This window comes from Sturnus vulgaris, chromosome 4 (assembly GCF_052056855.1).
Source record: "Sturnus vulgaris isolate bStuVul1 chromosome 4, bStuVul1.hap1, whole genome shotgun sequence".
Lineage (NCBI taxonomy): Eukaryota > Metazoa > Chordata > Aves > Passeriformes > Sturnidae > Sturnus > Sturnus vulgaris.
In genome coordinates, this window is record NC_142246.1 from 25,663,789 (window position 1) to 25,690,257 (window position 26,469).

General features: G+C 35.3%; 1 protein-coding gene across 12 annotated transcripts in view; it reads right to left on the reverse strand.

Moving 5' to 3' along the window:
• The window catches only part of FRYL (FRY like transcription coactivator), a 167,122-nt gene that overhangs the window by 29,708 nt on the left and 110,945 nt on the right, over window positions 1–26,469 (reverse strand). For 10 of the 12 annotated variants that reach the window (XM_014887952.2, XM_014887949.2, XM_014887950.2 and 7 more), the window contains 23 exons: window positions 25,471–25,643; window positions 24,898–25,058; window positions 24,272–24,382; window positions 23,254–23,408; window positions 22,908–23,007; window positions 21,649–21,817; window positions 20,621–20,880; window positions 19,291–19,431; window positions 18,632–18,800; window positions 17,263–17,347; window positions 15,370–15,482; window positions 12,921–13,071; window positions 12,481–12,584; window positions 11,800–11,985; window positions 9,900–10,104; window positions 8,952–9,073; window positions 8,288–8,478; window positions 7,526–7,620; window positions 5,909–6,516; window positions 5,227–5,324; window positions 4,077–4,247; window positions 2,981–3,121; window positions 700–897 (listed from right to left, as the gene is read on the reverse strand). In XM_014887952.2, the coding sequence (XP_014743438.1) occupies window positions 700–897; window positions 2,981–3,121; window positions 4,077–4,247; window positions 5,227–5,324; window positions 5,909–6,516; window positions 7,526–7,620; window positions 8,288–8,478; window positions 8,952–9,073; window positions 9,900–10,104; window positions 11,800–11,985; window positions 12,481–12,584; window positions 12,921–13,071; window positions 15,370–15,482; window positions 17,263–17,347; window positions 18,632–18,800; window positions 19,291–19,431; window positions 20,621–20,880; window positions 21,649–21,817; window positions 22,908–23,007; window positions 23,254–23,408; window positions 24,272–24,382; window positions 24,898–25,058; window positions 25,471–25,643 (3,907 nt within the window). The remainder of the gene's footprint in view (window positions 1–699; window positions 898–2,980; window positions 3,122–4,076; window positions 4,248–5,226; window positions 5,325–5,908; window positions 6,517–7,525; window positions 7,621–8,287; window positions 8,479–8,951; window positions 9,074–9,899; window positions 10,105–11,799; window positions 11,986–12,480; window positions 12,585–12,920; window positions 13,072–15,369; window positions 15,483–17,262; window positions 17,348–18,631; window positions 18,801–19,290; window positions 19,432–20,620; window positions 20,881–21,648; window positions 21,818–22,907; window positions 23,008–23,253; window positions 23,409–24,271; window positions 24,383–24,897; window positions 25,059–25,470; window positions 25,644–26,469) is intronic. The other 2 variants (XM_014887954.2, XM_014887944.2) reach the window with 1 other exon arrangement.

Below are 26,469 nucleotides of genomic sequence, written 5' to 3' on the forward strand. Positions count from 1 at the left end.
CAGTAGTTAATGTACTTACCAATTTAAGTAATGTTCCTAAGACATCTATATCTCCAATCATTATCTAGGGTTAGCTTCAACCAGCTCTTACTTCTGACCACTTCTTAAGTTTCTACAATTTTCACATTGCTACATTACACTGCAGTCACTTGGCCATGCTCCCCTTTTCAGGTGTAGAATGAGTATCACTGGTGGTAGGGGTGATATTTTAAACACAGGAGGTCTTTCTCCAAGTGTATCCCTCTCATATTGAATTTCCTACATTTTGTATCCTATCCCTCCTATAAATTTCCTTCCCCCTACCAAGTCGTGCAATAACTGCTGTGAAGGGTTTTAATCCTCTCAGCCCTTGAATGCATAGCCCTTCATTTGTTGAAAGCCTGGTATGTTCAGCTGCAAGCAGCAGCCAGCTGCATTGTCTGCTCTCTGACACATATCCTTGAGAATAATCTTACTGACTTTTAGTAATTAACTCTCCAGATATTCAAAAGGGGGAAAAGGCAAACAAACATCATAAAAGAATTTGAAATTTATCTTCCAGTATGACTCTCTTTTACAAGTACATAAAACTTCAATCTCTGCCATTCTTAAAAACTGTACTTATTTAAAAACATATAAATGTAGAAGGCCAACAGAAAATAACACCTGAATTTGTAACAGCAAGTCGTAAGTGCATTGTCATCTAAATATAATAATTACCTCTGATATATCAAAATGAAAATCTAAGGTCTTCCCAGGTAGCTCCTTGGAGACATTATTAAAAATTTTCGTGAAAGAGATTTCCGGAGAACCTATGTCACCTCCATAAGACTTTGGAATATCATTAGGCACAACAAGGCTTGCTGACCGAGACACCACCAGTTTCAAAATATTAAGGGCTTCCTTCCAATATGGACTCTGAAGAGAACATACACAGATCACAGAACAATCCCTTCAACCAAGACAGCAATTTTTATGTTTAGTAGCATTTTGTAAGAATCCCCAACCCAAAACCTCTGATCTATTACACATGGCTGAAGGGGCTAGCACAGGTGGGAAACTTTAGACCCTCAAGTGCCAGGAAAGCACTGGCAAAGTACCAGGCCATCCCATGGTGTGTGGTCAGGTCCAGCCAAGCAGGCTCAGTAGCTCCAGGTCACTGGGCCAGCCACAACCAGATCACAGTGCATGTCCCTCCATCCCTGCAGTTACACCATGTTATGGTTTTTACCATTGTCTGAAGCACGTGACCCAGGAAATAGAAACCAAGAATATTTAACTATCACTTAACTACAGTAACTGATAGTGCTCAAACTAACTATTCCACCTCTTGCCATCTTTAATTATTTTACAGTTATGGGGAGAGTAAATGGAATTTGAAACAAGCAAAACTATTCCTTGCTTGAAATACATGAGGAAATACAAAAGATTTTAACAAAGAAGTGAAAACATTTACAAAGTTTTTAGTATCAAACCAATGGAGTGCTTAAAAAAGCTTTGAAAAAAGTGTGAGAATATAAGAGGCAGAGCCTGTGTTAAGCAGACTTTCCTTAAAAAGACGATTAACACAACATAAATAATTCAGTGGTTTCAATTACACACACTGTGGAAAGAATCAGAAGAAGAAACATAAAATAAAAGCTTTGTGCAAAGATTAAGATTTACACTCCTGGAAATGAAAGGATTCTGCCTGAAACTTAAATCTTCCAATTTTTAAAATCAGCATGATGTCTGCTTTTTTTTTTTTTTTTTTAAATTAGGAGACCATGCTTGTAAAAATATTTTTTATTGCATTAAAAAAAGTAAACATCCCTTTCAATTTTCTAAGTAGTGTATGCTTTATGGTTCTTTGCAGATAATGAGAGTCTTCAATAATCTCCTCAATTTATCTGCAGCATAAGAATAAAAAAAGGAGTCTCAAACTGGAACTATCCTGTAGCAACTTACAATTATTTACAGGCATTGTCATTGCAGAAGACTGAAAAAACCCAAAGCTTAGTAGAAGCACATTTAAACAAGACATGATAATTTATGATATTTTCTTTTGTCATTTATAGCAATATATTTTATCAAAAATACGTTAAGACTTCTCTGGAAAATTTTTCACTAGTACCATTTTTTGATAGATTACATCGAATTAAGATTACATTCCATGGTAGTGTGAGCTTGCACAGAAAACTCAGACAGAGGTAAGAGGGAAGCAAGAAGCTGCTGGGCCACAAAAACTGTAACTAATGCTAATCATTTCATTTTGCCTAATGCACTCTGACAGGAGCACAATATCTAAAGTACATACCCATCAATAACAAAACATCCAGGGAACATGACTTTTCCTGGTTAATTATGATTAAACCATTTGACTGAAATACATTTGGCAATAATGGAATTCAGAGAAAAAAGAAGAGAATGTTGTGCACTGAAATGGTTTTATGCTCTAGGCATTTTTATAAAATCTTTCAGTACGATGCTAGACTTTCTTCTGTGAAATAGATTTTCAGTAAATTTGTGTTTTGAGTACAAAGGCTTAAATTACCTTGGGCGAAACACTATGGTTCATCTTTTGGGGACTTTATTGAAAAGAATGTACTCAATTTTGTTAAGATGCACCTTAAATTTCCTCATGGATATATTACTGAGAGTGATTCAAATATTCATTCTTTTTAAAACATATGCATATAAATAAAACATTTGTGCATCTTAGCAGTAAACATTTCCTTGTATTTTAATAGTTGAAGGATCATCTTCTCTAACTACATATGATGAGCTGCATACATCAGTAAATAGATATACATTCACCCAGATAACTTGTTCCACCAGATGCAAGTCACATTGGAAAAATAGAAATAAAAGCATCTAGTGAATTAAGTACATAGGAAAAAACAAGCCCTATGGAATCTGACTACATGGAACTATTTTTATATCTGAAATAAATTCCCCCCAAAATTCAAGTGTAGTTTTGAAAATGAGCAGACAGGCTTTTACAATTCTTCTGAGTACCTACCTGAACATATTTACCAATAACTTTTATGATTTCCAAATTAAACTGCTTCACTGGAGCTGTGGATAGGTCAATATGACTCAGAAGACTGTATATGATCTGCAGCAAGGACTGTTGCATACTGGACAAACCTTTCTCCAACAGCTAAAAAAAGGTTTTTAAAATACAAAATTTAATTAGGGCCTTTAATGGTTGCAAAAAGTGAGAGCAAACATTAAAATACAGCTAATTTCTATGCACATTTATTTTTCCCTTCAAGAAACTTCAATGTACCACTTCCTGTTTTTCAAACTTTTGCTTTAGCACTAAAAAACAGTAATGCAACAGCACAATGGGTTTTGTTATAATTCATTTTTCCCCCTGAATTTTGGCATATTTTTAGAACAGATCAAAAACACCTAATAGTAAAACACTTCCCACTAAACAAGTGTTTATGTTAATTCAGAATCTTAAAACTATATGAAAAACACTTACAGCAACACCTTAAAGAAGGTTGGTAAATGCAGTTTTACAAACAAAATAGATACACATAAAGTCATTCGTAAGAATGAACACATTTTTAACAATGTCTCCATCAGTTTAAAGTGGTACACTTCAAGGACAAGCTCCATAAAGTTTTTCATACAAAGAACTTAATAGCTTTCCTGTATGAATGGCTGGCAGAATAGTATACTGATTTCCATAATTTAATTATCATTTTCTACATTAAGCACTACTTACAACTGAACTTTGCAATTTATTTTTAAAGTTGTGATAAAGACATGTACCGGATTAAAGAAGGTCTCTTAAAATTTGCATTAAGCTTAGTTTGCTAAAGCCAAGACAGCATATATTAATGTAGTACAGAATATAAACATCTACTGCCAAACACCACTCTCACAAAAGGAGATCTTTCACTAGAGGGATTATAATTTCAAGGTATATATAAATTACTGCACTCCAAAATGGCAGCAGTCATCCCTTTTCTACATCCTAGAACATTTCAGTAATATTTTCCTGATAAAAAAAACATGCTTTATTCCCCTTAATATTCAGAATCATGAGAAATTAGGAATTGGCAATGAATTATTGACATGAGATACTTCTATTAAAAATTTACCTCTGCAAGATAAGTTATGAGGTTAAATGTGGCATCTGAGAAAGAGTCATGCAAGTATCTACACACTACATTAATCCAGTTAGAACAGTCTCTGGAATAACTGTGTGTACTGTACAAACTCATCATATGAGCCAGATTGGCAAGAGTTGGTGACTTCTCCTCTGCACAAACCTGAAAAGCAAAACCATATTTCATATATTAGAAATACTTTTTTAAAAATCCAAACATTCATGAGTCATTACGCACTTCTCCCAGATTTCACTCCAAGATTTCATTTCCAAGATTTCACTTCAGTTACTTTCTAGTAAGTGAACTCAAACCAATCACACAAGCACTACCTACAGTTCTGTTGCATTTTGGTACTGTGGCATCCATGTTCCAAGTTTATCTACTTATCATACATTTGGTATGAACCAATATCCCTCACTCGAGTAATGCAAGTGTTTAAGGGCAGCAGTAATTTCTGCACTTGTATCAAGCAAGTGATTTGAGTCAGCCTGGGCAGAGCTTAGTGGTTCACATGTCACAGTCAGGGCTGCCAGAGGTGTGTAACTGCATCTCCTGTGCCAGACAGCTCTTTCCTATTCCCCTTCGCACATTTTTCCTTAAAACAAAGACTCTGTCAGGCCACTGCAACACCATCCTGGCTGACAACTGTTGTGCACCATGTTCTGCTTTAACAGCCACTACAGCTCTGAAATATTTCAAGATGTATTTCACTGTGTCCAAGTAACAGAAAGAACATACAACCTTTTCTTCTCTGTCTACCAGTAAGAATCACTTCCTTCTCATAAGAAAATTAGGAAGCATGTTTAAAATGTGATTAGGTTGACATTCAAAATTACAAATGGAAAAATCAGGCAAGTAAGAAAAAATAATTTATGTCAATAGTAAGAAAATTCGTTATTGAAATCTATATTTTACAGAATGAGCTAAATGAGTTTTTTCATTGACAAACTCAGGGGTTGATACAAGGTCCAGCTACAGAAATCAGATTGGATAATATCTTTAAAATATGACTTCTCATAGTTACGTGTATATCACTATTAGAATCACACAGAAGTATTACTTAAGGGACCCCCCAAAAATATAGAAACAATACTGGTATACATATCCTCCTGGATACTTCTGCAAGCATCATGTTACATACCTTTGCTATCCTGTCAGCTGTTTCTTTGCAAAACTGAGTAGGGTTATCAAAATGTTGTATCAGATGAGGAAGTAGGCACAAGATGTTTAGGGGAAATCCTAAACAAATACACGAATAGAGTTATATGAGCCCTTACGGTTTTTAATATGACTTAATTTAATGTGGAGTTAGCCAGTATTTAAAACTCTTGTAGCACGACACAAACTTTCACACAGATATATAAATTATGTATACACATTTACCTAAGTATGTGTGTATGAACAATGCATATAAATATGTCTGTACTAGGTATAAAAATGTATGATGAAAATAAAATCATCACCGGACCAATTAAGCCAAACTACCATGAAATGTGATAGTTTTAGGCACTATGTCACATTGTTTCTAAAAATGTGTAAATAGTGCTCATTGAACTAGCTAGCACAAGATCATGAAAAAAAATTACACAGCTCTTAAATCTCACTTGCAAACAATAATCAATACATAAAGTTTACATGCAATCTTGCTTGGGAGATAATAATAGTCTGTAACTTGTTCCCACTCTGTAGCAGTGTAATATGGACAACTGCAGAAAGCGTTTAAGAGAAGTGTTTCTTTAAGGCAAATGCACAATTTCTACTGAATTTGACTCCACTTAATTTGATGAAAAGATGTATTTTTATTACATATTTACTAAAGATACCTGCTAACTGAGAAGGATCCACCAAAGCATGCCGGGAAATTGTGATGAGTTTACTGAGGAGATGAACTGTCATTTCTTGTGTAGAAGCTGAAGTAAAGCCTTTCAGAAAAAGCTGCTGAAGGCCTGGAAAATTATTCCATTTCAGTTTATTCTGCACCTCTTCTATCTTTTCCCTACTCTCTGATTTATCCAGAGGCATGTGAATAAGAAGCTTGTTGAGTAGCTTGAGAGCCAGAAGGTATTCATACTCATAATCTGACTCCAGCAACGAAGCTGCAATCCAAAATATGGTGGCCATCAAGTTGACAGGGTCAGTAGTGGGCTGCACATCATACATCCCTCCCTCCCTCAGGGAGGAAAGGCTTCTAGTCCTTGCCAAACTTCCACCATGATTTATCCTTCCATCCATTATATCCAGTGTGTTGCTCCGTCGCCGGTCGCCTCTCCGCTCACTGATCAAATTCAGTCTCAAGGAATTACTCCTTGTATTGCTGTAGTATCCCAAACAACTGCCACTATTCATGGGACTTGTGCTCAGATTTATCTGTCCAGTGCTTTTCCTATTAGCTGCATACTTGTTTCCCATTACAGAATCGTGGTATGAGGTTCTAAAATGAAAATCAGTATTACACGATGTTACATGCAAAATACTTTAGTAACATAGAGTTCAGAAAAAGGGAAGTAAGAAAAAAGATGTTACACTAATCACATACACATGCAGTGAATACTATGGTTCATCACTCTAAGAGTATTATAATACATGTAAATACAGCATTTCTGTATCTATTATTGAAATATGTTTACGGAATAAGGACAAGATTGAAGCATCCTGTTATCTTTTCTACAAAATCTATTTCTTACAATCCCAGAATATCCTAAAAATTACAGCAAAATCAGAAAAATTAGCCCACAGCATGTCAAAGATTATGTGTAAGTGATGATCCATCACTTATTTAAAGACATGATAAAAGTGGAGAAATGAATTATTACAATTATTACCATGTATTTGTCTGAGGTATCTGACCTAGGAAACCCACTACCTTTCTATTCTGATACTGAGAAATTGAATGTATTCCTAGAAACCTCAGTGTTTTCAAAAACTTTGCGAGGAAGTCAAATAAATACAGATGCCTGTACATTTAGGGATTTTCTTTCAGTTTGATAAAAAATCATCAAGGTAACCACTCAAACTATAATGAGACACACAAATGAGACAGACTGTTCACTTACACTTCTTATACGTGGACAACAAACCTAAGGCCTAAGAATGACCAACATTTTCAGAGCCTTTAAATTCAAGAAGTTTAAGAAGAACTGATAATATTTCAGAACTGAGCCATAAGAAACTCCTTGAATACCTTTTTTACAAAATACAATTGAACCCAAGAGGGTAAATCAGAAAGGCAGTAAGATGTCCTTTTCAGGAAATCTAGATTCTTACAAGTTTTGCTCGAGGCAGAATGATAAAAATATACCAGAGCAAGCAATTTTGCTATATGGAAACAATTGTTCTGCAAAGATGACAAGAAATTATTTCATTACATTTACAATACAGATTCTTATTAATTCAAATGTACAAAAAATGCATAATGAAGATTGACTAAAAAAAGAACTTACTGAGAAAGGGCAGAAAGCAGATCATAATGCTTCATGGTTTCAGCCAATGTATCAATAGCAGATTCTAAAGTCAAAAGCAGCTCTATGACGAAACCCTGGGGAAAGCCACAGGCCATTATAAATTATGCAATATGCACAAGGAAGATCACAGAAAATCTACTGAGTAGTAATATAAAAATACAAAATTAGTATCAGTAACTAAATTATTTTATGCTTCAATTAGAACACAATTCTCATGAGACAGCTCAAGTTAGCAGTAAAGCTTCAAGACAAGGAAAACCTTCCATTTATTTATAAGCATTAATTCTGGTTTGCATAGTTTTTAAGGATGGATTGAAGGATGAAGCCATTCAGACTCATTTTGCAGTATTAAAAGATAGACACACTCTTAAGATGTACAATGACACTAAGCTGAATGACTGTTAACAGTTTATCAGGTGAAGTTCTTAACAAAAGAAAACCTGAATAATTTCTTATATGACTGATCCCAGTACTCTCTAACAATGAAAGAGGTGGTGCCTACAGGAAACAAATGTATCAAACTCTCTGAAGGAGCCTACTGCTGTAGAAGAGAACGTGCACAACTTTTCCTCAGTTAATTAGGTGAATTTCAGGAAAAGTAATGATTAAAACTGTTTTGATATTTGAAACATTTAAAAATAAAAAGCAACTTAATAAAACTGTGCTTTTCAATTTTGCTGTCATTGAACATATTTTGGCAGACTCAGCTTTCTAATGAAGTAGGGGAAAAATTTCAAATACCTGAGCTTCTTCTCCTGCATCTCCAACAGTTTCTACCAATCTGGAGAGAACATCAGAAAGTGTAGATGGAGTGAGAGGCTGCTTCAGAGCCCTGAAAATCTGAAAGGATCTCCCAGCATAATGGCGAGAGGAGCATGAAAGCGCAGTTTGCAAAGCAACTTCACTGAGACGATGTTCCAATTGATATCCTCCTATTAAGGCAAATAAATATTCGAGCAATATTGCTTTATTAAAAAACAAATCCACTGGAATTTACTGAAGAGTAAATTGCCAAAGTCATTCCTAAATTTAAAATATTCTCATATCCTCTACATTTCTCTCAGTAAGTATTAATCTCAAAAATCTTTATAAGAATATAAACATGTATTCCAAATATTTAACACTAAGAGACTTGCAGACAATAAAATATTTATGATTTGAATATTTAGTGTTCACAAGAAATTAATAAGATGTTTTATGTCACTCCTAGAAGATTATATTTAAATCTGTCCTAACAGAAACATAAACCGAAGTGAGCAATATACAAGAAAAGCTCTATTATTTAGAAGCAGTGATTACCTAGAGTGATTTTACAGATAAGCTATGTGTTCACATGCATTAAAAAGTATTTATTTCGTTTGCAGTCTTGCACATTCAATCATTTATTGTCTGTTTTCTAACATACCTGAGCTAGACTGTTTAAATATAGATACCACATGCTTTAAAAACACAGTTAACTGTTCAGCACTCTTTATATTAGGGTTCTTGGCTGAAACATCTTCATGATTCCAAAGTGGGCCTCTTTTCCTAAAAAATATAAAAATAGGGTAAACAGAATATAAAACATAGCCTTTGTCCTTAATATCATTTAAATGAAATTTGAACCTTAAGGTTAATTGCAAAAGAATCTACTATATACCACATAAAAGAAAGCATCTAGTAGTGCAGGGATGAGCTGGAAAGAGTTTTGACAACTGACCCATATTATACAATATACAAGAAGTTAAGACAAAGTAAAAAGCAGTGTATCAGTTCCAACTGAAATAACTGGTAAGAAGATGGAAGAGATGTTCTCTGCTATAGTTATAGTGCAATAGTTAGCTCTCCAAGAAAGAACCAGTACAACTACTACCATTATGCACTTCCTAACTTCCTTTCTTCCCAACTCCTTTCCATCGACAAATTATAAATTTAGGCTCAGATAAACCAAAAGTATCAAAGGCATGGAGAAACAGGTAGGATTTCAGATTTGCACCATCTTGAAAGCTTAATACAAACTATTATACAAACTGCACAAATTTGGATGATTTTACCGATGTCCTTTGAAACAAATTCCTCATTTTTGAATTGACAGCTCTCTACTACTAGGTAATCCCTAAACCACACAGAAATCCTGCAGCTCCCTAATCACCTCAATGTATTCCTCCCCAATTCAGAACACAAAATGGCAAAATATTTTTAAACAGTCAGGACTTGAAAGGGTGGTCAAAAGTAAGAGATTTTTATACGTGTATCACGTAAAAACATTTACTTTGGTGATGAAAAAGAGACAGAATTAGACAACATGATGCTAAATAGTAAGTATTTTTCCACAAAATATGTGTCTTGACAAAAATAAAAAGTGAAATCTTACCTTGAGGTAATAAATTCTATAAGAGTTTTCACTTTTTCATCCTGCTCTACTGAAATGTCAACCTCATTGAGGATTGTGGTGTGCAGTTGAGAAATGGCAGCACTTGTATTTCCTAAACTGATGCTAGAAGAGGTAGAACTTGAACTAAGCCCTGAGTCTGTCATTGGGGAGGGCTGGTAATCAGGTATAAAATCATGAACACCTGCTGAAATTGAAATAAGATGATTACACATTTTTAAGTTGACAGTTAATATCAAGTATATAAAAAGAAAAAATAGCCCTCTAAAAAGATCAATAACTTAGTAACTGTAATGAGAATACTTAAAAGAGAATAAATTAATGGATGCAGTAACTTGAATGAAATCAACAAGTCTCATATATGCAAATTCTTCACATGACTTGTATGAACTTTAATTGGGAACTGCTAGATCTCTGTTTAAAACTTCTGTATTATCCTTGATTTTGTACTAATAGTATGAGAGCTCATCAGCTTCTGAGGCATCTCAATTTAAAAAATTATACAGAGTACTTCCTACTGATGAGCAGGTTTTTTTGGTTTTTTTTGTTAAAACCCAGTCCCAGTGTAACTGTCTGTACTTAAAATCAGTGAACGCTAAGTATTATCTACTGAATGGACTCTAAGCAGGGCTCCTGTGGCTGTACAAAGTTTCTCTGAAGTTAGCTTAATCTTGCAGCCAGAAGATTTTTCTCTTCCATATAAAGAATCATGTGTCAATAAAACACAATTGCAGTGACTCTTCACACTGCCCTTCTATCCATCTGTGAAGGGCTTAGAGAAAGTAAACTACCAAGGAAAACTGGCAGGGCCCTTGACTGTAACACTTGTATTCAAATAAGCTTAGGACTCACTGACCTATCACAAATTTTCAGTATAAAACCACAAAATTTCGACTGGGGTATTTGAGCTTAGCCAGCTCAAACAAAATTTAAAATTAGCTTGTCCAGCCTTGTGCTAGGCCTGCATACCTGTAAACACCTTATCCTAATCCCCAGCTGGAAATGTTTGATGCTGACCTTATTCTAGTTTCTATCAGACATCTTTGTTTTATTGTGTCATGTTTAGACAGTTTTATCTAAGACCTTAAAGATTAGGAAGGGAATAGTTTGTATATGCCATTGTGTAGATGTGCCATTAAAGTTCTGCCAAACAGATTCATATAAAATAATCCTTCCACTATACATGGTGGAATTTAATTCCTCATTACTAGAAAAAGCCAAATTTACAAATCAGATTAGCAGTTTTGCTAAGTAATAAAACCACTGCTGATGTGAACAAAACAGAACAAAAAATTGTATGGCAATATGCTGCCACCTACTGAAATAATATGACATATTAAATTTATAAAAACCCCAACTATTTCAACAGAAACTACAATACAGTCTCACCATCAGAATATTCCCTTTATGAATAGATACACAGAAATATGAAGTGTACTGTATCATTACAATATTGTAAAGTTAAGGTGGATATTAAAAAGCAGTATTTCAAAAAATATTCTGATAGCCAATAAAGAATGCAATCACAGCTCATAAAACCTGGAAATTTTAACATGCTATAAACAAAGAGATGTATCTTCTTGGTTTTTATTTTCAAAGGCATCATAAAAACTGCTGTATTAAAGTTCTAAAACATAGAGCTCCCTCTTTGATTTCCACTACTATTCATCATTCAACTGTGCTCCCTTACTTTGATGACTGAGCATGAAGTGCTAATGAGAACTCTATTCATTTTGACCTCATTAAAATCCAAAGAAATACATTTTAATGCCAAGGCCTCAGGAAAATATTACAAACAACAGAAATCTTAATAATGCCTGTAAGAAGAGATAACTTCCCATGTCATTTTAACAAAGCAACATGTAATAAATCAAAAGCCTACCTGTGAAAGTGTAATCTAAATGGGTAGTTTGCTTGACAGTAAGCACCCTGGACTCATTGAACTCTCTGTTTCTGAGTAGGACAGAAGCAACAGACTGGACATTACTGCCAGAGCCCATCACTATCAGTAGATGCAAAAGTAGTCGTTTACAATGCTCATAGACTTCAGGGTGACCATGGTCAAAACCTAACACAAAAGGAAAACAGCAAGGCTTTGTGATATTCAAATGTACCAAATAACAGATATAGAATTCTCTAATCAGTATTTTTTCAGTGCTTCAATACAGAAGCAACAGCATATGTGTAACAAACTGTATGTTGATCAGACTAAAACGTATCTGATAATCCCATGCAAGGTTAAAGTACGAAGTACAAATAAGAACTTAATCTGTGCTCTGTATGAAAACTATTACACTTAGAAACAGAAAGAAAAAAACCTGAATTTTAGTATGTCTTCTACAAGAGGTAAAAGTGACTCCAAAAGAAAGTGCCTTAAAACAACTCCAAAAAATCTTAATTATACTAATTAAGCTGAAAGACATTTAATTGAATTTTAAAAATACTGTAAATATTATCAAATTAGTGGGATTTCAACACAATGGCAAATCTCAATCTAAATATCAAAAAGAACAGCTGGGCATCCCTCAGGTTACTGGAAGTATTTCTGTAAGAAGTTAGTTACCTATAAAAATTGCATGAAGCAAAAGATGCAAGTATCCTCCCCATTCCACCTTTACACTGTGGTCAACTATCAAGTCAGTCAAAAGAATCACTGCTATATTGCATCTAAAACAAAAAAAATAGTATGTTAGAAGAATGTAAGAAGAACTTCATGAAGAGTTGCAAAGAGCTTCATATGCTTCTAATTTGTATTCTTCAGTCTATAAACATTTACAAAGCTGTGTTTTAAGGGAAAAGATGAATGCTTATAATAAAAATACAAACACTTTAATCCTCCAGACTAAAAAATTGTATTATCTTAAATTGCCAGACCTGTAAGTAAACCCACAGAAAACAAATGTATTATCAACTGCCCTTCAATCTGCTATCTTCAAATTACTGTATGGATACAACACAAATGAAAACATAATGCACTGCCACTGGCATTGCCAAAACAGCTACCTGTGAAGTGACATGCCCGGAGGAGAAGTTTCAGGCAAGTAATCCACCAGTGGTGACCAGCAACCTCCAGAAGGTGGGAAAGGGAGAGGCTCTCCTTGATTGTGCTCCATCACCTTCAACCGCCAGTTGGAATATAGAGGCATTGAATCACCTAAGACAGCAGAAAATTAAACCAGAAATGTATTTACAATGCATATTTCTCTATGTTACAGTCTTCAGATGAAATAATTTTAAGTTCTGGAAAAGCTGAGATTCTAGGAGAGGGGAAGGAGAGACAGCTGTAAACAGTAGTAGTTGGACATAGCTTTTTAAAAGAAAAAAAGTGATTACTTTGTTTAGTACAAGGATGATTTTACAGAAGTTACACACACAACAGAGTAAGATGTTTTTGAATAGGTTCATAAAACCTATGATAAAAGGCAAAGTGATCTGATTCAATTTCCTTTAATTTCAAACCTCACGCCAGATAGGGAGTTAATTAAGGCTGGGTCCTAACATTTAACTGAACTCATCTTGAAGAGCATTTCATTACAGGCTAAGGAAGTATTCCTCAAGAGCACATCTTTATAGGTCTCACAGCAAAACCCCACCAGTGCTATGTACGAGATAATGTAGCCTGATCCATGGGTAACTTCGAAATTGCCACACCATAGTTCAATCCCACTGGTTGATAAAAGCTACTGCTCAGAAAATGAGTAAATTTGTCAAGAAAGCACAGAAAGACATTTAATATTTTATTAAGCAAGCTTCAAAAGTGCAAGAACATCAGCTGTTTGGTATAAGAGTATACGGTGTTAACACAGCCAAAATACTCCTCTGGTTTAAATTTGTTTTGGACTCCAGAACTATCAGTCAAGACTAGAAACAAGGAAACTGCTTCAACAGTTCAACGTTTCAGTGATTCTACTAGCTCTGTTTGGAAGTATAGCTGCAGAAGTTTCAGATATTCACACATGTATCAGCTTGTTATCACCTTCTCCACTGGAAGTGACAAACTTGTTACTGATGGAAGATGTGAAATACCATCTAGTTTAGGATACTCCGTGTTGCTATAATAAACAGCAAACAAAACCGAAACTGACTGCAGCTACGATTCTGGATAATGCCTATCCATGGAGTAATAAACACTGTGACTGATCAGAAGCCACTAACCTGTTACTGACTCAAAGTTTAGTAGATTCTGCATTAGAACGTCCAGCCCTTACAACAATCTCTGTAGAGGACATTAGGTTTCACGTCCTTGAGAGAGGCAGTAAGAACCACATATTCACAGTGTGCAAAATATCAGTCATTGAGGAGTGCACCAGAAGATCCTAATGGACTCCTGTTGCTTCAATACAGCATGGACAGGATGGGTTCTGTACTGACTAAAGCTCAAAATGAAGTTTACCTCCTGTTGTTCAGTCACACAAGAAAATTAAGGAAAAGGCAGAGTTGTACTGTGTGCTGTAAAATATCCAAACAAATTAAATGGTATTAAAATCAACGGTCAATACAAAATTGAGTGAAACCTAAGTCTGTGGGACCACTAGCATGACTGAAACATATCTGATTATTCCATGCAGGGCCAAGTACAAAGTCATTTAAAGTACTAACAACCTGTTAGCTGAAACAAGAGTTTCAGTCAAACAACTGCTCTGACTAAGCACACAGAACCCACTAATGTAACACATCATTTACTGTCTGACCACTGTCCTCATTTCTGCCTGATTACATGACCTGTTTGGCTTTCCCTAGCATTGCCATGGTGATTTGTATCTTGGGTGTTGGCACAGAAGTAGCCACAGTTAACAAGTCTCTGTTTAGGAAATATTTCCAAAAGCATAATGGAGTTTCAAGAGAAAGTTTTACCTCTTTCTATATCTCTGCATCTCAGAAAAAAAAAAACATAGATCACAAAAAATAACCCAAAACAAGTTTTCAAAACAATCTTGGAAATTAGATGTACATCTAATCTAAAGAGAACCTTTTTCCCTGCTATATTTTCTTTTGCTATGGCTTCAAAAAAGTTTAGTACCCTTTTTAAAATAAGCCAAGGAATGCTATCCTTGAAAAGAACAATTACTTGTAATTTTCTTTTTTTTTTTAAAAATTCTTTTTTTAAATCTCATCTTCATCCTGATTATCTCTGTTTCTTCTGCCTAACTGTCAAAGGAAATAGAGTTAAACTATTTCATTTAAGAAGATGTTCACAACTCATTCCAGAGGACAACAAAAAGAATAAAGCATATTATCTTCCTTGAGTATTTTATTACAGTCAAATGTATGCTAGACTTCAACAGCAGTAATAAGACGGAGAAAGATAAAAAAAAATTAATTTTTAATAGGCTTATGCAAGTAACACTTGATAATGCTCATTTCTTTATGTTCCACAACCTTCAGTAGAAGTATAAACTTGTGAAAATTTTGTGTGCTATTCATAGCAATATTTTAAAATAAAGAATATTACTTTTTTCCTCTTCATATGATCCTCCAGAGCTGCTGCTGTAGCGAGATTCCAGTCTGTGATGCTGGCGGTTCAAGTTGCTGTTCAGCCCGCTATAGATGTCTAGGTGTGCATAGCTGTAGGTGCAAACAAAGCAGAATTAGTAACTGACGTTCTGTCACAAACATTAATCAGGGTCTCTCAGTAAAACTGTATTTCAGCAGAACTCTTACATAAAAAACAACTCACCTTTAAGGGATAATCAACATGATGCCAAAGCACCTCAGCCGTGTAAGACATACCTTCTCTAGCAACACCAGATCAGGAGATTAAAATAGATTATCCTTATAAATAGTGTTTCTGTTCTATCATTTTCACTGACATTTAAGTACATTAAAATATTTGTTACCATTTTACATAAGTTCTTCTCACTCTTGAACAAAATAAGGAAATCCATATGCGATCTGGCAGAGACATATGCTTGTATACACACAGTGTCCAAGATCCTACCCTGCTAATCTAATATACTATAAAAAAAATCAGAGAAATGAGAGTGCTAAAAGCATAATTTCTAAACTGTTTCTACGTAAGTTTCTAAAATTCTCTCCTCCTGGCAAGTCCAAGATGTAGAGTACATCTTATCAAGAATCATATACCCTGGGGAGGTTTAAGACAACCCTACAGTATATACCAAAACTCTCAGAGCCTTTCAAAACTGCCTTCATTACTTTACAAGTTTCTTCAGCTTGAGTCCCCATAGCAGCCAAGTACTTGTCTGTGCCTTGCTAGGCTGAATTCTGAATGAGATCTTGCACTCCACGTTTCTGTGATTTACTATCATACAGCTCACCCCAATTTAAGTATTGGGATTGCCTCTACCAATACATTTACTATTCTAAATATATTGACATAATTATCCTAGGGAAGGAAAGAAAGTGTCCAACTGGGAAATCATATCAGAACTGTAATTATTAAAGCTCTCAAACAAGTTGTCAGAAACTCATTTGCAAATTTAGGACATAGCTGCTACTCTACAGTAATGGCACATGTGCACACTTTTGCTCATGCTAATTACAAAGTCTCCACTCCCTTTTCACGTGAAGGTTAGCTATCCGTAACAACACAAAATGAAAGCATGCCCACAGTCTGTTACTGTTGAGCTCCAAGTACAGAGCCTAAGTCTATATCCACTGTTTGCTTTTCACCAGCCTCAGTCTGGTGAAAAAGACAGTAAGTGTCTGCCAAATTTCTCCAAATATTATGTTTAAATAGCTCAAAAATTAGGGAGGGAGAAATCTGCCTTAAAGTTAGCTGTGAGGTATCTTGACACAGATACCAGGTTAGGGAAATACCGAATACACCAGGTGGGAAAATAAACTAGCTTGCAACACATAGACACTGTTCATTTCCAGTGAGGTAATAAACCAATTTGCAAGTCATAAAATCACAGAATGACTTGAGTTGGAAGGGACCTTAAAGATCATCTGATTCCAACCCCCCTGCAGAAACATTTTCCACTAGACCAGGTTGCTCAGAGCCCTATCCAGCCTGGCCTTGAACCCTTCCAGAGATGGGGCATCCACTTCTCTGGGCAATGCGTTCCAGTGTCTCCATATTACAGTACAATTGCCCTTATGTGAACATACACAGTCCAGTGTAATAGTAGCTATTTTAGGCACCACCAACAATATAGCTGTAGCAATATAATGCCTGACCTGGACTGGAGTTCAAACTACGATTGAGGCTGCTACTGTTAATCCCAAAGAGTATTCCAGTTCTGTTGACATGCATGACATTACATGGAATGTAACCCCTGCAATGTAGACATACCTGGAGCTGCTGAGATGGGAGTATTTATAGCAGCTAGCAGGAATTCCTGTAACTCAACTAATAACTGCTCTTTGAGGAGATACTTACTTTTCTTCAATACTGTCTTTCATGTGTTTACTGTCAGGGTTGCCATCTGTGGGAGCCACCATTGTATTGCTACTAGAAGTGGTACCTGTAAATTATGGACAAGGAAAAAGGTTGGTCAGTAAAAAGGAAAAGTAATCTTAAGCATGATCACCCTTATTAGTAAATAAGGTCCTTGCCCAGACCCCTAATCAGGTTTATTTTACAGCAATTGGCACAAATACAAACTGAACCATACAAACTACTTTTGTGTGCAATAAAGGATTGTGATCTGCTACCATAATTCCACTAATTGGAAATAATAAAAATTACCTATTCCAGGAATCTCTAACTCTTCAATGTAAATTAAGTAGAAAGTTTTTTATGCAGCATCTAGAGACCTATTTCCATTTTTCCCTTATTATACACCTCATAGAAATCAGTAAAATGTAGTTGGACTTTGTTATCCAATCACAAGATTAAGAATTAAAAACTTAACAGCCTGTGGTGAAGCTTTTAACAATTTTCTTTTATGAGAAATTTGCAAGCATCATACTGAACTGACAACCACAATTGGAAGCAATTTTGTACCCTTCCAGCTTTTGCTATTCTAAATTAAAGTGAAAAAGCCCCAGATTTTTTTTTCATGTCCTTAAACACTTTCAAGAACAAGTGCCAATGCATTCACCTTGTGATCCAGATAACACCATGTGATAGGTCCAGGCTGCTTCATAATATTGAGAAATTTGCAGCACAAAAGTTAAGGCCTTGCTTAAATATCCTCCCCACATCCATGTTTTTTGCAGCTCAATTTGATAGATGGATACTCCACCAAAACAAGACTGCTTTTCCCACATTTCTCAGCATGTTCTTGGATTGAAGCATGGGGTAGACACTTCTGGTATTTTCAGCACTTTGGGGATTTTCTGATGGTTGATCCATCGCTAATAATTTCTAGATAAATTTTCCTAAATAAGTGAACTTAAATCCTCTTGAAACAATTCCTATGGATGCAGTTTGTAACAAAACCTAAAATATAACAACTTAGATGGATTTAAAATTATATACATTTTCCCCATGGTTTGACTGACTCGACATAAAAGTCATATAGTGAGGATAAACAGTGCAAGGTCTGAAGACAGATAAAGTCTGATGCATATATCAGGACAAAGCTGTCCCTTGTGAACCTCACAGATGATCTTCAGTAAGAACTCTGGGTACACCAAAAACTGCAGATCTTGTAAAATAAACTTTTAACCTTATTCTTAGAAAGAGAATCTTGCATTCCTATTGATATTTACAAATGCACTCCAGTAGCATAACTAATTGATAGCAACATGTTTATAATTGACATTAATAACAGTTTAAGTTAGTTAAGGGAGTAAATGCTTACCTGAAGTGACAGAGGGGATTTTGTAACTGGATGTAATGCGGTAATATGGTGGATTATCCATATGGGTCACTCCTGAACTGACAGGATCTGTAAGCTGAAGTTCACTCACCAGCTCTTCTAGTAGTTGCATTGTTTTGTCTCTACCCAAATAAACAATGACTTTCTTGACCTGTCATAAAAAAAGATATATATATATAGATATATATATATATATTTATACAAAGAGATTTGACTACAATTCGTTAGAATCAGTATCTATCTGCACTGCAAGTGAGAAGTACATGAAACTTACTCTAGTTCTAAAAGTTACCAAAGTTGCTTCCCCAGCTGTCAAGAGCAGCAAGTATGGGAAACATATCACAACAGTAAGAAAGGAAATCTTCTGAGTTCCAGTCTTCTGACAATAAAGTTTGAAAGTACATCTTCTGAAAATTATTTAAGCGAAATATTTTCTTATAAAGGTCTTAGTAGCACCTGAGATCAACACTGAAATGAATGTATTCTGATATAATTTCTTTTTGATAATTCACAGTTCTGTTCTATATTATTTCTATACTAAATCCTACCTCACATTTTTGTTTGGTGATCTTCACTGCTAGATGTACTACTAATTTTTAAAATATCAATAAGCACAGATAAGAGATCTGTCATATACTCACATAAGGCAAAAGGCTGGGTTCACTGTTCACTCCACAAATACTGATCAAGAAGTGCAAAATTATTTTCAGATTCTTCGGCCAGCTATCTGCCAAAGTAGTCCAGACGTTTTCTATCTCTGACCAAGCCACTTCATCACCATACTAGAAAACAAAATAAATGTATGTCCTGAAAACTCCATCAGAAAACATTGTACTCAAAAGTGATCTGTACCAATCAAGTGAAATAGGCTCTAGAAGAAAGAGACATATCTTATAGGAAACTGTTGCCTTTTTAATGTTTTGGAATGATGCTTTCGCATGAATTTTTAAAAACGTATTCAGGAAATAGCTATTTTCGTTTACAGACATAAATGTATAAAAATATATCTAAACATATGTGCATATACTATACATTTCATTGATACATAATCCATTAGACTGAGGAAGCTGGGCCTTTTTAGTCTAGAGACTAAGGTGGGGGATCTCGTTAATGCATATTAATATCTCAAAGGCCAAGAGGATGGTGCCAGACTCCTTTTGGTGGTGCCCAGTGACAGGACGAGGAGCAATGGGCATACACTAAAACACAAGAAGCTCCATCTCAACATGAAGAAGAATTTCTTCCCATTGAGGATGGCAGAGCTCTTGGAACAGGCTGCTAAGGGAGGTCTTGAAGCCTCTTTCTCTGGAGACCAAAAACCCACCCAGACAAATTCCTGTGTAACATGCTCAGGGTGACCCTGCCTTGGCAAGGGAGTTGGTCCTGATGACCTCAAGAGCTCCCTTTCAACTCTAACAATTCCGTGAAATTTAACAGTGGCCAGTGTCCCAGCTGCTGGCAATACTGAATAAAACTCCACAGACCACACACCGACAAGAGCTTTTGATATTGAATAGCTAAAAACATGATCTCTCATCAGTAGGATTCTCATATAACCAGAATTGGCAGGAGCATTGCATGTGAGCAATACTCCTCTGTTGGAAGTAGCTATGATATGAAGAAGGAGAGTCAATTAGTCTCTGGTAGCAAACAGGTTCCAAAACTCCACTTTGAGATCATAGGTATACAGGCAGTTTGGTATTCTCTATCCAGCCAGACATCCATATTGCAAAACATTGGTTATATACTGTTACTATACACAGCAATTACTATAACATTTATGTTACATATTACATATTTCTTGGAATACCTCCACACTATAGGGTATAGTTTGGGTATATAAAGCACCTCCAAAATATGAATAGTAACTCTTGAAAGCTTGGTGATGTAGAATCTCTGAATAGTATTTTCCTACATCCTAAACAGAACAATCCACTGAAACAAGATAAGCAGGTAAGTAATAAATTTTACCTTTGCAGTCATGTACATCAGATTGTTCAGAACCATAGCTGTAGCCTGTGGTGATCCCCAGCCTTCTCCTCGGAGCCATCGCCTACTGTTCACCATCATTTCCCTGTCTTTCAAAGAATCTTCTTCATCTTCATCTGGCCGACGAATGGTTGGCAAAGGTTTCAAGTCTACCAACTCAATATTGTTCATCCATGGCAGCAGATAATGCAGCATCACCTGTCTCCCAGCTGGGTGAGCTGTTTGGATTCTCTGACTTACTTCTGCCATTCAAAAATTAGGTACATACATGAATTCCAAGTCAATAATGAGAACTTGGCTAGGTGATAACAACAACCATGAGCCCAGCACACCATAATGTAACACTGATACAATTTGTTAGTTTAGCTGACCAGTGCCATTTCATAATGATAGAAGTCCACAGTCTTCAGCAGAGCTAACTGAAGACACTGCTAATAAACAGTATGTTGAAGAAATCACATTACTATGCATATATGTATGTTTGTGTGTGTGTACATATATTCCTTTAATTGAAGGAGGGAACTGAAAAACCCATGGCATTAAAAAATGTGTCAAGTTTGTCAAAAAAAACACTTAAAATTTTTTATTCCTTAGATTAGTCCCAGTAGATTTTTTTTAATTGATGAAAGAGGTTATTATTTTGCAATTGTTTAAAAATGCTACAGAATCGGGTAATTAAGCAATCTACAGTAAGTAACACACTAGAGAGAACAATGAAAAAATTATTTTAAAAAACAATTGCAAATTATTTCTATAATGTGATTTTCCGCGGTTATTAGAAAATTAGTAAAAATACTTTTGATTTATGTTCTTTCACCATGAATATATCTCAAACACAAGTGATCAAAACCTGTCACTTAGTAGGCTTTTTTGCCTCTATTTGCTAAGATGATGTAGTTGTCCTGATTTTAGTGAATTACATATAAATCACTTATTGAAAAACAAGAATGACACATTTTGTACAATGCTTTTGACTTGATGAAGTGTTTTGTTTCGTTTTAAAATCATACCTGAGAAGATAGCAAGTGTCAGTTCAGGATAAGTCCTTGCTAATTCTTCTGATAGTTGGTAATACGACATAGAATACAAATGTGGTAAAGGAGAAGGCTGTCCCAAAACCCCATCCATCCGCTGAACTTCCAGTTTGTGAGCGTAACGGAACATCTTTGGTTCCAAAATCTACAACAGTAATGTTCAGAATTTGAAGCTAAGTATAGAGCTACTGTAGAAATTTTTATATAAGAATCACTCCTTAAGTTTGTGTATGTACTCTCATCTAATGTTTCTTATCTATGCAGATCTCCATACAGCTACAGCATTTGCTAACACTGTGGTAAATTAATAGAAGACTAGCTAAGATAATTCCACTTGATGAGTTTTCAGAGATAAAGTTCCAAAATCTGCTTTCCTAAAATACCATCTTAAATACAAATTTATCCATAAGGAAATGTGAAATACTATTAAGCATTTGCATTTCTAAACAATACCAATTTTTGCTCATCTATGAGACATAGATAGGAAAAACACAATCTTCAATGTGGTAGAGATGCAGCAGGAGGATAAGGCATTCTGATACTATAAAAATAAATTTGGACTAATCTTAAGAAGTAGTGTCCACTTGAGAAGAAAGATGGGGATGATGTATCAATAAGGGTTTGACTTCAATGAAGACTTCACTGTTGAATTTAGCTGACAATAAAAAACCTTTGAAAAAAACTCCAAGACTTAAGGTCTGAGCTACTATCAGCACAGATTTTTAATCACTAATGCTGCCTTAAGGTTACCCCTAAATACCTCAGAAAGGAATATACAAAAGTAAATGAGGTGGGTAACAAGATTTTCACTGTCATCTCTCCACATGGACAGATGAAAAAATGTTTGGCAATAGCACAAATATCAGAAAACTGACTGCTACCCAGGCAGACAGCGAAGGCTTGGGAAGCAATTTGCTTCACTGTGAGGTGCTTTTGGACAAATGGAACTATATATCACTCTGTTTCAAGGCCGAATCAAGAGAGTCCTGATTTAGGTGGCTTCTTGAAAAAGCAGGTATTATGAAAATACAGGTGCATGGAAACAGACAGACTTTCAGGGAAGTCTATGTGTACCAAGTAAGGATCTGGTTTAACTATGTACTAAAATAGAGAAGAAAAAAATCAACATTGTCTTTCATTACTGAAGACAACCAAACAAAACCAGATTTTATTTTAATATATAAAACAATTCTTATTTTAAAAGAAAAAATAATAATCAGAATTAGCTTACAAACCTGCAATAGTTGCATAGCAACTTCATAGATAGCCCTAGTAGAATCAGCTGCTTTAAATAGGATCAGATTCAGGAGGGTCACTGTATCACACTGGTAATCCCTAGGAAAAAATGGCAAGTATGAAAAAAGTAAAATTACTTTTGGTTTTCTAAGATTTGAGTTTACTTAGGTTTAATTTACAAGGAATATGATAGCGGATAGTATAACATTTTGAGAAGTTTATCTAATAACACACACACAAAGACAGTGGTGATCTTTTCTCCCTACGGAAGTAAACCCCACAGTTCTACATGAAAGCTCACTCTGAAAAGGGAAGTGTTAAAAGTTTTGAAAAATGCTGTAGTACCTGTTTTGGAACACGCTGGCTATGGCTTTAAAGCAGCCAGCTGCTACCCGCTTGGAACCTGTGTAACACCGGTCAACGGCCCAGTACATGAGGTTACTCTGGTCAGGATTGAGTTCCAAGAGCAGCATGACTGCCTCACAGCCTAGCTGGTGAACCTAGGGAAGAGTAAATAAATATTTAAAAATGTAGAAAAAAAGACCAACTTACAAAATGGCAAAAAATAGGAAAATAAATATTTAAGAAACCCGAAAACTTTGGGTACATAAAATCTGTTCCATCCAAAACCAATGACATCATAGCCTGAAGTAACAGCAGATAATTCTATCACGCTGTTTACTGTTCAACTTACACAAAGTCATAAATTATTGACACAAATAACTAGAGCTCTACTGACATTTTTTCCCCTTCAGTTCCAAGGCTAGTTTGAGCAATTTACCATTTTTACATCTTGCACTGAAACACTGCCTGGAAAGCACTAGATACAGAGAAGCATTTAAACACATGCAGGAATTCCAGTGGGATACAAGGTATAGATCTGTGTGGAGACTTGCACTTTCCCTGGAATCAAAGTAGCCCACAGGAGCTGTATTTTTATGTAGCATTATAGGGCAATAGAAGTCCTACCTTTAAAGCTTGCCACACTGTTTAGATTAAAAGTGTGGTCTTACTGAGGAGCCCAAGGAACCCTACCCAAGGAACGTCTCAGATGAGTTCACGTTCAAAATCTCATTTCCTTTAAATTTGTGGAAGACCTGACTTATTACTACAATTTTAACATGGTTCATCAGTTTATAAACAATATGCAGTGCTTCAGCCCTTGTTCTTTCCTCTTCCATTCTGTTTCTCTGCTCTTAGACTGTGATTAGGGACCTCCTTCATCAACAGGCTGAATACACGTGAAGGACAGTGCAAAACCCTGCGCTACTAAAACAGCCGTGAGCTTAAGTAGAGCATTTAAGCAAATCTGTCTGCAAAATCACTAAAACATGTTTGAAGGTGTTGACATTGCCTGTATTACCTTTTTATCTTGTGAATCCAAAATATTATCCAGCCATTTGTATAAATAGCCATCAGATGAAAGCCCAACATTGTCTGCAACAGGGCCACAACACAGTACAGCAGACATAGCCTTTGGAAAACAATTGAAAAACACATTTTAATAACTCAGATGCAGGAAGTTCTCTTACTCAATCCATTAAAATATCAGATAACTAAATTCTAACCTGCTAAGAGAGGAAGACCAAGGGTAACAAAGAATGTTTATTAAAGCAATTATTAAATCATATTTTTCTCAACTTTCAAACACAAGGAAGGGTCAATACTAAAATGCTGACATACTGAAGAGTTAATACACCAGTTTCCTTGCTAATGTACATTCAGATTAAAGACTTTAACTTAAGCAATGAGAACTAAAGTCACAGGAAGAGAACATTCAGTGGTAATTTTAAGAAATTTCTATAGCAAATGCAATAGTTACAGTATGGGAAAAGCTGAACTGTCATAAATACACATGTAATCAGAAGGAATAGAAAGGCAATAAAGCATGGATATGGAAACCCTATCTAAAAAGCCCAAATGTTAAATTTGCATCATGTTGACATAACAAATCTATTTCCAAAATTCAAAAATTAAATAGTAAAATACCTTTAATGCACAGTATTGGTGTCTGTTTATTCGCATGTTTCTATCACTGTATCTGTCCAGGGGAGTAAACATGATACTAAAAGGACCTGCCCAATGACTGAACAGCATGAATAGACTGTGGCGTAGACTCTGCTGAGGAAAGACACTTCTTCTCTGGTGTACTGTAAGAAAAGCCCACAGTTATACACACTGCTCTTGTAATTCTTTAAGATAAAGCATGTTACACAAACTACGAATATAAAAGGAAAAATCCATGTAAAGACCCACTATTATTTTAACACCATATTGCTTGGACGTATGTTTACTATTGTCCTGTTTAATGCCAGTAGTGTAGAGGAAGAAGATACTTATTAGTCCACAGAACTCAAATACATAGACAATCAACAAGATTTTGCCAAATAGTACCAAAAATTTCTCTTAAAACTCATACTGCTAATGTCACAAATTATTTTATTGAAAGTATTCTGAAAGTTCAGATAAGAAGTGGATTTTTGTTTCGTTTCTGTTTGGTTGGATTTTTTTTTTAAAATGTACTGCATATTAAATACAGTAATCAGAATTATTTTTACATACCTGGAACATTTTGTATGATATTTGCCACTAAGGCACTAAAATGGCATCGGATATCTTTCAATGTATCAGAATCCTTTTCATTTTCTGCTTCTAGGAGTTGTCTTGTCAAATCAACATACTCAAGTAAAGTGTTGTTGAGGGAATGTGTTTCATTATCAAGGCCACCACTTGCACTGAACAAATAAAATAAATTTAGAAAATTGGAGAGCACAGTAATTACATGCAACATTTGAAAATCATTCTTATTTTTTTGTCTTTAAAAACCCATATACCCTTATCACTGCAAATACTTAATTGAAATTAATTTCTTCATCCAGCTTCTACTTCAGTATTAAAATAAAAAAACTCTAGTGAAAGCAAACTAAGAATCAAACCTAATTATTTGAAGTCACTCATCCTTCCACAGAACTAGTTCTTATAGTGGGGACAAGCGTTAAAAATAATAATTAAAATCTCCAAACACAAAGTCCCTTCCCCCCCCCCCAGTGAGAACCTTAAAAGACAAGGGAAAATAGGATTTTAACAGTTGGACTGTAAAATATCAGCATGTTGATAGACACTTGAGCAATGCTTCTGAGGCAACATTCTGAAATATACTTGAAGATTGAGAATTTCACACTGGTGAAAGAAATACACACTGAATGACAAATACATGTCTAAGTATCATTGTTGAACAGAGTAGAAGGAGGGGGCTAACCATCTCTGAGCCGACTTGCTCTTACACAATTCCACATGCATAGTAAAAACTTTCCTAGGGACTTCTGTAAAACATATGCCAAAACTTCTTTCAAAGTGTCCCTATGCAAGTAGGGTAAACTGAGGAAAAGATGTCAATAACCATGTTAATGTTCTCCATCCTTCAAAAGTCCAACATTAATGAGCAGTAGCCTTCTCTGCATAAGATGTGCTGACTAGCACGAGCACTCCAAGAAAGGCAGAAGACCCTGAATTATCACAGAATAGTTATGATTTGCACAACTGGTGGGATGCTTAAGCACA